Source organism: Clinocottus analis, unplaced genomic scaffold, assembly GCF_023055335.1.
Source record: "Clinocottus analis isolate CAN_PGR_092001 unplaced genomic scaffold, fCliAna1.0.p SCAF_3, whole genome shotgun sequence".
Lineage (NCBI taxonomy): Eukaryota > Metazoa > Chordata > Actinopteri > Perciformes > Cottidae > Clinocottus > Clinocottus analis.
This window is the reverse complement of record NW_027176042.1, coordinates 12409974-12422547: the sequence shown is the minus strand read 5'-3', so window position 1 is coordinate 12422547 and position 12574 is coordinate 12409974. Positions and strand designations below refer to the sequence as shown.

General features: G+C 39.5%; 1 protein-coding gene and 1 long non-coding RNA gene across 3 annotated transcripts; both read right to left on the bottom strand.

Moving 5' to 3' along the window:
- Positions 1 to 1281: 1281 nt before the first annotated feature.
- On the bottom strand, positions 1282 to 9916 carry crbn (cereblon). Of its 2 annotated transcripts, none has more exons than XM_068595329.1 (11): positions 9799 to 9916; positions 9409 to 9518; positions 9052 to 9254; positions 8518 to 8670; positions 7303 to 7465; positions 6650 to 6712; positions 6446 to 6530; positions 6214 to 6329; positions 5086 to 5150; positions 4197 to 4328; positions 1282 to 3426 (listed from the first exon to the last, which is right to left on the bottom strand). In XM_068595329.1, exons 1-11 carry the CDS (start codon positions 9869 to 9871, stop codon positions 3243 to 3245), a joined length of 1347 nt encoding a protein of 448 aa, XP_068451430.1. In that variant the 5' UTR covers positions 9872 to 9916; the 3' UTR covers positions 1282 to 3242. The 2 variants fall into 2 exon arrangements, with proteins under 2 accessions (XP_068451430.1, XP_068451431.1); XM_068595330.1 differs by having other exon boundaries at positions 8518 to 8667.
- Positions 9917 to 10892: 976 nt separating this feature from the next.
- LOC137796430 (uncharacterized) lies at positions 10893 to 12523 on the bottom strand. Its single transcript, XR_011078583.1, has 4 exons — positions 12470 to 12523; positions 12344 to 12370; positions 11844 to 11866; positions 10893 to 11203 (listed from the first exon to the last, which is right to left on the bottom strand). It is a non-coding gene; the product is annotated as an uncharacterized lncRNA (long non-coding RNA).
- Between the last annotated feature and the right edge of the window lie 51 nt (positions 12524 to 12574).

The following is a 12574-nucleotide window of genomic DNA, read 5'->3' as shown; positions in this document are numbered from 1 at the left end:
CTTTCAGACAAGTTCAATAAATGGTAAACACAATAATCCAGTTGCACTGTTATTTTGCTGATCTAAAAAAACTTTTTCTATTGCATTTTGAGCAATGTCAATAATCCAATTATACCTCAGTCCTTGGAGTTGATCTCAGAGAGCTTAAGGGATCAACTAAATTATATTGATAGCTTTATTTTATCAAAGAGAAAGCTATTACCAAAAATTAAATCAACACTTTGAATGTATTTTTTATTCCAAAAAAGCTGTTAATGTACTTAAAGACTTCTATTAATGTTTTCTGTGGTGAATAACAGTTTGAAAAAACATGCTGAGTGATGTTTGCTTATTTGCTATGTCCAACTAAGGCAAGTGCTGGAATAAAAAAATATCTCAGTATCTTTGTGCGTTTTCTTTAACATATATTTTTATCGTTGTCTTTTAACAAACACATGACAGAACAAGACAGAGCAAAACAAAACAAAACACATAAAAAACTCAAAGAACAAAAACAAAACAAAACAACAAAAGGCACACAATAGACTGTACAGGATTGCAACATTTACACTTACGTTTATATTGTAGGGATTTGAACGCCAGTGTCCTACAGATGCCGATGGGTGCTTTGTGTGTGTATCAGACGTTGAGGGGTGTGACAAAGCATGAGTATGTTTCTGCAATTATAAAAACATGCTCTACACATGCGCCATCATTACGGCTGACGGCAGGTCATTAGTCTGTTGCCTGTGGGATATTGGCAGCATGTGCAAAGGTGGAAGCCAACAATAATCTGTGTTTTTGGTTTCTATCAGTGTTACTGGGACAGCTCCAACATGGTGATTCAGTACTTTGCCCTTCAAGATCTTCAGCAAGAGTTTGTAATCAGCTTTGACTCTTCTAAATCCAGCAGTTATGTAATCTTATTGTGTTTAATAGTTATATCATTTATTGTTTTATTATCAACACAGTGCCCAAATAATGAGCAGCTATACTGTAATATGTTGTGCTGCTAGTTGTAGATTTCTTGTGACAGACATTTGTTGTACCTTCATACACAAACACACGCACACACGCGCACACACACACACACACACACACACACACACACACACACACACACACACACACACACACACACATACACACAGCCTTAGGAGTACTGCTGAAACACGTAACCCAGGAAACTGACACAGGACTACTGTATATTTTCTTGTACTCTGGTCCACGAGATGTCAAGAAAAAACAGGCAAAAAACATCTTTGGAACCAGACCAATGTTTTCTTCTGTGGAACATCCATTTTATTGTTGGGGTGTCTGAAAGCGTGGCAGCTTGGTGAAAACAGAATCAGCAATATGACAGAGAATATTGTCAAAGGAGGCTTAACACAGGATTTTAAAAAACATTCATGAAATGATATGAAACTGTTTGAAGAGTCCAACATATATTAATAGGATTTAAAAAGTGAATGCAACTTAAAAGATACAACTATCTGACCAAATTTCCAGCAGTTGAGTTGCATTGTGGGTAATGCTGGTGGCACACAGAATAATGCATTGAATAAAAAAAGGATATTTCTACCACTTTGATTTCTATAAAATAATGCAACTGTCCCTCTTTAGTCTGACAGGGAGTTCATGTAAAATCAAGGAATACTCTTTTAAGAAAAGACGATAAGAAGAAAAAAATTGTTCAAAACAAGCTCTGCATGAGTTATTTTTTCATTGAGTGTCGACACAACTCAGAACTGTACATCCACATGACATCGTGGCTTAGGCTGCATGAAAAACATGTCATCATTTTTAAATTGAAAACTATTTCCGTTTTAAGAGTAGTTTTGAGATATTCAGAATAACATTAATGCCAGAGAGTATGTAGCGATAGCACTCACATCTATAAAGACTGGAACTATTCTTTTGTGAAAATACTCAGAATAATTAAATTAGACAAACCAACATCTTCACATTCTAGATGATTTCATACTGCGAATGAATTTGCTCACTAAAGAAAATATGATTTCCTAAAAATTCTCTGTGACATAAAGGGACTAAAATAAAATAAGAGTCAGATTTTACAAACAGTGGTTTCACAACAAAGGCTTTAGCTGCCTCTTATTTACAGCAACATTTATACAAACATGAGACAGCACCTTGCAACAAAATCACAAGTCCTAAAAACTGAGGAGCTAAAAAATAAACATTTAACTATATCTGAATGTCTTCATCAATTTTATAATTTACAAGCTTTCATTCACGTCTGTGGCTCATTGATTCATCACACGTACCAAAAGACACTGTGCTGCAGCGTAGGCACACTATTTTAACATGCCACACAACATGGACACTCAATGAAGACGGGTAAGTGCTCTTTTCGCTCTGTGTTAATCAGCTTTAACTTTTAAAAGAAACAGTCCTCCATTCGGGGCCAAGAAAAGATGCCTTATTTTCACTTGCTTGTTTCATGAAGTACATCATCTGACAGCACAATGAGCATCGGTTGAATACAAACCAGACAGCGATTATATCAAGTATATTACACATTGTCACCTCAGTTTTTTGTTTATTGCATAAAAAACTGGTGTGATAATAGAAAGCACACATGGATGAGTAGATAAATTACTTCCCAATTTTCTTGCATACAAAAATACATACAATTTAACTCCAAGATTGAAAATATTCCCTATAGGAACAGATCTACACACACAATAGCACTTTAATTTCTTCTAAAGACAGCAGCTGACGTCAGAAAATATATCTGAGTAACCCACAAAGGATCTGACTGCTAAGTGAATTTATATTTTATGTTTGGTTTAACCAACAATATCTCTATCTCACCTGCATGCAGTCAAATTATCCATCATACCAAGGAAAGGAGCTCAAAGAAAAACTGTGTTTGTGTGTCTGCAGCTACCAAGGAATCAGCTGAACAGATGTTCGGATCAGCTAACTGCATGCTAGGATGCTACAAAGGAAGGGATTCAATCCAGCATTCTCTATTTCTGTTTTAAAATGCACTTAAATGCACTTAAATACACATATCGAGGAGCTTTGAGAACAATCACTTCCTTCTCCTTTTTCCAATTTGCTCTTAGAGTGATATTTTAAGGGCTACTGATCTTTCCACTAAAATGATGGATTTGCTGCCATGTGTGACAGGCGGTGCGTGATGCATTGATCACTAAAAGTAAACGCAGCCAGAGAGCGAATGAAGATCCAGGCTCATGAGGATTTTTCTTCTTTTTACGTTAACTGATGGTCCGACATCACAGGCAGAAAAGGCGAGCGCCCTCTCTCCCCCCGTCCCTATCGCCATGGGGGATACGGGGGAGCATAGCCGAGCGGCTCAGACCCCAAAAACGAGGCGGAGACAAGTCTTTCTTGGTGGCTGTGAACTTCCAACCCATGTGAGACCCGCAGGTTCGGCACTGAGCCATTGTCCAGGCGTAACTGAGGGCAAAAGAAGAACATTTTGTTAAATGTATTTATTTATAAATAAATACTTAATGCTTTCTTTGTGATGATATTTTCTAGCTGTATTAATAAGCCACTAAAGTCATATTGTACTATGATTTCACAGCCTCTCTTAGCTTACTAATTACACTAAATCAGTCGCGGGCCGTGGATTTTCTACCTGTGCTTTCAGTCGATCAGCTGTTGAAGTGCGGCCACACCCCACACAAAAAATACTTAAATTAAAAAATAGCTATAACTCTGATTCTGTTTTGGCCAGCAGAGAAGGTTTCGCAGGCCCTGACGGCCCGCCACTGTACTAAATCTATTACACAGGTGAACATCTGTACCCAGGAGAAAATATCACACAGTCCATATCAGTGACACACATTCAGAGTATCTTCTCACATCGCTGTTATGGATGCAGTATGTGTTTAATAGAGTTCTCCTTCTCCGGCTGCTCGCTACAGAAATCTGGTGTCCCATATTGATTATGATGCCACACTGAAAGACCAAGGCTTCTAATTCAAGACACTGGACAATATCAGAATACAGTTAAAGCAAATGTGGTATCAAAGCATGACAAGGACCCCCGGAGCATTGGTTCTGACCTTTTATGTAACATGTCACATTTATAAAGAGGCATTTATGAGAGCCCTGAAAGGCCTAACAAGGAGTCAGAGTCAATCTAATCATTGTGTGTGTTATCATTCACTAGTCCAAAGGGAGGGGTGAGTGCTAAATGCCTCAAAGTATCGCAAAGTTACCCTGGAAACCAGCTGTGCAGTGTGGAAGGCCTGCCGATCAGGTTGAGGTTGTTGGCTTTGTAGACAGTCAGGGTTTCATGGACGTAACCGTGAGGGTTGACGTATGCAGCCATGGGTCCATACAGAGACAAGCTGCAGGGAGAACATGTCAGCAGGGAATATGACTTCACAGTTAGGCAAAAAGAATGATCATGAAGAATTAAATAAAAGGACAAAACAATAATGAATTAATTAGAAACTCGAAAATACTACATATTGTGTGTAGTAGTATAGCACATAAAATGTGTAGTCCAGTTATGACCATTTTGGAGTAAAGTTTGATGTCTCAGAATATAAATGAAATTAGCACACAGATGAAATGTTGTTGAGTGTAAGCTCGACGAGATAACTTTTTAACCCCACAGGTCCTTTCAGAAAGGACAGAGTGGCCGGTCAGTCTCAAAATGGTACAGCCCTAGACAATAAGAGACAACCCATTGTGTGAGTACTTTTACTTTCAATACTTAAAGTAAATTTAAAAGTAAGTACTTTTTACTTAAGTAGGATTGTTGATGTAGTAATTTTACTTTAATTTTCCTGGGTACTTGTACTTTTACTGAAGTACTAAACTTCAGTACTTCCTCCACCACTGCCGATGGATCAGTGCATCTCAAGAAAATTTGTGCATCTATGTGTCAAAAAATGTTGATGCTTCTATTAATGCTCAGACATGTTCAGCTCCTTAATCTGGCTACCTGCCAGGCAGTTGAAGAAAGTGCAACATCACATGCAATATGCACAGTGATGAATTATCGAGCTCTCAAACAAATGTCAAATCTCTTTGTATTAACACTGTGGTGAAAAGCATTTGTAATAACCGAGCAACATGCAAAAGCACTGATGTCCTCACCTGAAGATCTCATTTTTGGTGGTGACTTCTGTATCCTGGCACTGCTTACAGCACAGTGATGTGCACTGAGGAGGGGAGAAAATAAAGTGTGTAAAATGATCTATACATATCAGATGTTCTCAATGCAAACTGCTCCTTTTGTTGAAGCTTATAATAGTCGCTATAATAACCGACCCCATCCTCTAGGTTTCCACCAGAGTAAGTAGCTCGATGACCTGAGTTCAGCTCCGCAGTGTGTGACCAATGAGACTTATGACATTAAAGAAGATAATTATCCTCAAATCAGACAGGAGGGAAAGAGCTGATAACAAGCAGGCACATTAAACACTTTACACATCCTGTGAACGCTTTGCAGTTTCTGGTGATGCAGCGGTACTAAGTGTGTGTGTGTGTGTGTGTGTGTGTGTGTGTGTGTGTGTGTGTGTGTGTGTGTGTGCGTGTGAGCGAGAGAGGTCATCTAAATGGCTGTCGATAAATAAGTGTGACATTGGCCTTCACCTATGATTATCTGTAACTTTTGCAGCAAAAACATTCTATTATACATGTTATTTAAGAAACAAAATGCATAATACGTTCATTAAAGAAAGCTAATGATAACTGCCATGTCATGTAAATTTAACATAGCAAACCGAGAACAACCACATTTAAACCACATGAGACCAAAACCCACGGAGTCTACATTCACAATGTAGTGTTTAGATTTAGGAAGCAAAAAATAGCACGGAGCTGAAATATCCGTTTACTGCTCTGTAGCTGTTTTGTTAATAAATATTACATCAAACATGCCTCTTGTTGGTGGAATGTGACACAGCTAATGTATATTGCATGTTTACTACAGATCTGTTAAAATCCATTGTTACAAGCAGTAAAACTAAACTGTGTTTGCTTACACAAAAATATTTCTAAACAGTTTACATTGTGAAGGCCAACTTTGGACTGAAATATTGCAGGTACAGTCCCTGACAGCTACAGAACTTCAGAGGGAAAAACAGAGACAGTGTGTGCAGAAGGACACCAGCGGAAAGACCAGATCTTATCACATGATGACAACGATGATGGATGCAGGGGCAGATGAGACAAGCGGAGGTGGTCGGGTAGGAATGAGGGGTCGTGATGACCTTTCCCTACCCGGTCCATGATGTCCAGCTCACAGCGAAGTCTCTGGATGGCACTGCCGATCTTTAGCAGCTGGAGCCGCAGAGCATCGTCTATGGGCAGGCAGGCCGCCACTCTGTATGAGAAGTCTGACCGAAACCAGACAGCAAGGGAAAGAAAGGGTTGAAAAGAAAAAACACAAACAAAAAGACATATGTGTGCATGTGTCTGCCATCCATCTGTAATACACTGAACAGCAGCTGACCTACGGCGTTCTTAGGGAGGGAGTCATCCTTCAGATTCTCGTCCCATTCATGGAGCTGTTTCTTCACTCTGTTCATGAGGGACTCCTGTGAGGTGAGACACAGGAGGCAGAGACAACCTGGTTAACATCCATTCCTACAGTATGTGATGTTTATATACAGAAAGGAGCAAATTCCAAGCAGTGCACACTGTCTGTAGTACTCACGGAGTCGTAGAGTCCGTAGACCCAAGGTGGCCATGGCGTCAGACTGGCACAGTGAAACTTCTTCTGCAATGAAAAACATATGCCCCATTAACTAATTTGATCTTCATACAACGATTAGTGAAGTATCCAGTACTTCATTTCCCACATTGTGATTTCTGACATACACACCAAAAGTGAAAAACTTTATACTCATATATGACAATGCCCCTGTGCACAAAGTTACACATTTAAATTACCATGTTTGGAATAACACTATTGTATAATTATTTGTTCTAACATCAAGATTTGCTTCAACTGTGGGACAAGAACACAAGTCAAAACTATGACACATTGCCGGGACAAAAGTACACCAAAACGATCAAACAAAATGTATGTTTCGTCAAACATAACCTGAAGAAGCCACCTTGGACTTTGGGTATCGAGGATTGACATATTTCACTATTTATTTTCTGATGTTTAATCTTGTCCGTTCAATTAATCACATCACTGAGAAAAGCAATCATCGTTATAGCTGGAGTCATTTTTTCTTATTTTGTCTGGACATGTGAGCCCCTTCAAACGTTCCTTTCCTTGTAATGGACAATCATGTGATTTTTAGTATTTCATAGCAATATATGTTGCATATTATTGCTGCACATGTGTAAAACATGTACCTGCTGGTAGTTATTCCACCAGCGTTGGGCCTCTTTGCAGCTCTGAACCGGAGGTTTGAAGGAGGGGTGCATGTGGAGCCTGGAGAGGGGTCCTAGCTGCACAGCAGAGAGGGGATCTGGAAGGATTCTTTCTGGAAGGATCTGTACTTTAGCTTGTCTGATCCTGACAAAACAAATGAAGGGAGACAATAACATAGGACGTAGAATAAAAGTGAGGCACGCAGAAAATGTGAACGAGAATAACAGAAGATTTAAACCGAACTGATGAATAACAGAATAAACACACGGAGTGCTGGTTGAACGCTATTAGGTGTATTATGTTTTCTAAATCGGAGATGATTATAAAAAGGTGGCGTCTGTGCATTTTCTTTGTCAGCAATAAGACATATTCATCCAACCTCTCCGCACCCAGGATGCCCTTAGTGAACTTCTTGGAGCTCAGACAAACAAACATCCACTAAGCAACACCACATGAGCAATAAAACACCTTTAGATGTCATAATGAACCAGAACACACACACACACACACACACACACACACACACACACACACACACACACACACACACACACACACACACACACCCACACCCACTTTGTCAAAAGAAAAGATAATACGCCGTGTCAAATTTCTAACAATTTAATGAACAAGTCATAAAAAAAACCTGACTGTATTAGAAGAGTAACCACTGTAAATATACAATCTAACTACTGTATAATGTTCTGTTTACCTTTTTTTTGTTAGTCTGCCCTCTAGCTGTGAACTATGAGAACATCCCTCGAGTCATTTTGGAAAAGAAAAAGAGAGTCCTTTAACAGGCTGCGAGACTGGACAAAAAACAATACACGGCGGCCACTATTTTTGGACTTTTATAGGATATTTTGAGTTATGATCCAACTGGTTTAACAGACGAGGATCTTGTAATTCACTTCATGTGCAGTCTGTGGCGATAACCTCTGAAATTATGACAAATTGATCACGGAATAATATCATAATACACTCTACCACAGTTGCCATCCAGCAGTGAATACCATTTACATTTAAGGGGTAATGTGAGTAGCATTATTGAGTGTTTTTTTAGGGTTCCTACGGACAACCGTCAACTCACTCCATGTGAGAACCACGACACAATGATTATGTCTTCATTAATTCATAGTGTGCATCTCTCATTCAAATGTGCACATGACTTTCGTTTATGAGGCAATTAAACTTACCCATCTGCTTGAGTTCTTATCTCATGGACCTTGAATCTCTGCCTGCCTACAGCTTTCACTTTGACAGTTTCAATGCCATATTCCTGTTCTTCTCGGTATGCATAGATTTCAGCTGTTGTCCCAAACTCTGCCTCCGACTCACCTGCATCACTGCTGAAACAGACACCAAATAAAACCATTAAAATGTAAATCCCAAAACAATTAAAAAGGATACTTTGGTGTTGTACTTATATATGGCTAGGGGAAAACAATGGTAAAACTCTCAGAAAAAAACACTGTATCATTCAATTTCCATTAATCATACCCAGATCTTTCAAATAGCATGCAGCATTTTAGATTTTCATTAGGATTTATTTTCTCAGATGTTAAAACGCTCTTGTCTCCTAAGCAACATTATACAACAGCTTTCACTCTCAAAACAAATAGCTGTCATGACTAGTAAAGCCTTTAACTTATACGCCAAACAAAACGATGCGCTCTGTCCAGTCTGTAATGATTGCCGATGGCAAAAGAGTCATTTGCAATAATTCTTACCTGTGTGCAAGCACTGCAAAGGTGCGGTCTCTCTGGATGACGCCCCGCATCATGCTGACCTCCTGCGGCCTGAAGAGCTGCAGAGGCAGTGTCTGACCCGGCACCAGCATGACAGCTGTGTGTGACAGCACAGGGATGGTCTGACAGCTGTCCTCATCGTGGACTGTACGGCCATGAAACTCCTCCATGTCTGAACCCAGGTACTGCCGGCACACGGGTCAGAGTCAACACAACGACAGCTGCAAGAACATTAACTCTACAGCTCTGTGACTGATTATAAAAACACTGGGAGGGTAAAAGTGACACATGCATATTGGTAAACATGTAGAGAAAGACAGTAGCAGTGGCATCACTCACGGCATGTGACGTGGGAAGACTGGGGTCAAAGGTGATCGTGGTGGGTTTCTCTGCCTCCTCACTGTCTCGGTCTTCAGTCTCCATGTCATCTTCCTCTTCTTCCTCGTTGTCTGTTATGGCACAGAAAGCATAGCGGCTCACAGTGAGCTCTTGTAGCGCCTCCTAACCAAACTACTGCTGCAACTTCATCGTTTTAACGAGTCACTCTGGTGGTTAAAATGAACAGAAAGTGATAGCAGAGGTTCAAAGAACGAGTCAGTCGGGATGTGATGCCTGACAGTGGCCTGTTGTAAAGACATGTTAGCTAGCTGTTAGCAGGGCGACGAGAAACCCGCTTTTCTGTTGAAACACTGAGCAGACATACCGTCTTTTGATAAATTCAACATTTACCTGGTAAAAGATGTAATTGGTTCCCCATATTGTCGTTGACGTTATCTTCACCTCCACCCCTCTCGTCAGCCATATCCTTGTGTTTACAAAACTAACTCTTCTTCTACGGCGTCTTCAGTGCGCAGCGTCAAAACGGGTCACGTGCGCCCCCTGTCGACGCGTCACGCGACTCAAAACTGCCCTTAATTATGCAGATTAAATTAATCCAGAGATCAGCCATGCCTCTGGTTTCAACAAGTTATCCAACTTCAGCACCCGAGTTTTGAAATGTTAGTTTTATTTAACTTAACTTAAACTTGTTTGAATCCATGTCGTATATATCGTACATATTGGCAATACTTAACCATTTCAAGGTGTTGGATTACGACTGAATCCATAAAGTGTAGATGAACTATACATTTATTTAATCACTGTGTTTGAATACAATTCGGAGATATTAGTATTTCAGTTGAGTACTTTCATTTATCCTTCCATTTTGCAGAACCAAATATTGTACTATTTATTCCACTTCTTTTCTCTGGCAGATTCTAGTGAGCCACAGCTATAGATATTTGTAGATTAGTGGCTAGGTAGTTTTCTTTTCAGTCAAAAGAAAAAAAATAATCCATGACCAACTACGCACGAGGATATATTTAACTCATAATTGTATAAAGAGTAACAGATGCATGTTGCCATCTGCTAGAAAAGGTTTTTTAAAACGTCAATACTTTAAATTATGAGTTAAAACCAATGCGCAAATTCATCCCATTTCAGGGCAAAGCCAGTTTATTTGAAAAGCAACCAAGCAAAATAAACTAAACATTAAATTAGAAACTAGCATTTATGTTCTACATGCCAAATGTAGCAGCAGTCAAATAGTGTGCTGGCTCTGTACTCTGGCATATTGGATATTTTATGCAGGTGTAATGGGGCACCTTACAGTATTTCAATCTTTAGTTCCTTCAAGTTCTAGAACTCATTGGAGGCCATGGCAACACTTAAGTCATTCAACACACACTTTTGCATTTAAAGACACGTAATAAGTAGCAGTAGAGTTGAAATTAGTAAAGTTAAATGACACATTCATAGTTTCATTGAAAGGCAAACCAGTGTCGTAAATTTTAAACAAGTGTTTATTGTTCAATACATCAGTTGTTGGTAAATAAAATGCATTATGATCCGTGAACAAAGCAGCTGTAGTTCTTATATTTCAGGTCCACGCCTTTGCCTTTTCCAGTCAGACTTCAATAGCAGTTTCCGTGAGATGCGCGGTCATTTCATATCAGGGCTCAGGTCTCTGCCGCTGATTAAGGCGCCACTTCAGCCACAAATCAGTCAACTGGAGCGGCGTCGACGGGATCACAGCCGGCAGGAATGAGGGGCCTACTTTGACCTCTGCCTCATCTTTCGCCTTTTACGCTTCAGCCTTTTGAAAAACAAAAGCAGTCATGAAAACATTTAAATATTAGCTGTACAAAAACTGTTAAGTCAAAAATATGGATTTATAGCAAACCCAACACAACTACAATTATGGCCCATTACAAAAGAACTAAACTGGGACATGAAGGTTGAGTTTTAATGTCAACCCAATATTTCTAGATTTGACCACAACTGATTGCACAGTCCAAAGCGTGTGGGAATTTTTTTTTTCAAGTGTTTTAATTTTTGACCCAATAGACCAAAAAGATATTGAGCCATTAACATGTCACTAGTGCCATGTAAAGGTTGTGGAATAATTAATCCTGCATGCAACACTTTATACTGAACAAAAAAAACTAATTTGCAGGAGTTTTAATTTCCAGTAGTTTTGGAAATTAAACACCAGCCTGTAAACTATTTAAATGCAAACGGCAGTGGCAAAACTTGCTGTAAATATATATTTTTTAATTAGAAATGGATACTGATATTGCCAATACAAATTCCAAGAGGCATTGTTAAAGAACTGGACTTGTATAGTTGAATCCAGTAATTATGGCAAACATGGGGCCGAGTTATAGTTTCATTCAAAAATCCTTATATTGGGAACTAAGCAGTTGTACAAAGGTTGAAAAGGGTATTAATGTTACCTGCGCATACGCTTCTTCCTCCACTGGAAGACAAAATGGATATTGATTAGAGAACAAGTACTGCAGTCACATTTGCCATGCTTGCTCTCGCACTTACGCAGCATGCTTTACATGATGCAGAGACACTAGTACGCACACTGCGCTAACCAATAAAAGCATTTAACAGGCATGGTCAAATACTTCGACTGGCCCTTAACACATTATATTCCAGAGTATTGACGTTAGCATAGCTAACATCAGGGCATGCAACCAAAGTGGGCCTTCATTGCGCAGTAGCACATAACGTCTCATTGCTTTACAAATTCATTGAAATAAGGATTTTGAGTTACTTAGAAATGTTCGCAATATAACACAGACCAAGGATAGACAGACATTTTCAGTCAACATACACGCTAAAGCAGCACAGGGGGTGCCGTTCTGATGCTAGCTAGCGGCATTGACTGTAACAGGAAAAGGAAATAAGAAAACACGAAAATACGAACACTGGCTGGTCAACTCACCTTGGCTCTCATCGTGAGGAGAAGTTTCTGTAAAAAGAAAACAATTAAATGATTAGTACCACTGGATGATTACGAAAACTTAAGGATTGGTGTGGATTCAGTTGGCAGAGGAGCTGTTTTCCATACCTCAAAGCGAGAGGAGCAACGGAAAGAGGATGTGACGAAGAAACAGGGCAATATTTATACCGGTGATGACGTCATGCCGAGGCCAACTGGTGTTTTTTGCTAACC

What these genes read in the sequence shown, in the direction of transcription:
- crbn (XM_068595329.1), bottom strand. Translation starts at nt 9,871, where the DNA reads ATGGCTGACGAGAGGGGTGGAGGTGAAGATAACGTCAACGACAATATG. An exon ending in GTCTTCCCACGTCACATGCC is followed by an intron (nt 9,255 to 9,408) that starts GTGAGTGATGCC and finishes GTGTGCCGGCAG; the next exon opens with TACCTGGGTTCAGACATGGA. An exon ending in AGCTGGACATCATGGACCGG is followed by an intron (nt 5,151 to 6,213) that starts GTAGGGAAAGGT and finishes TCCCCTCCTCAG; the next exon opens with TGCACATCACTGTGCTGTAA.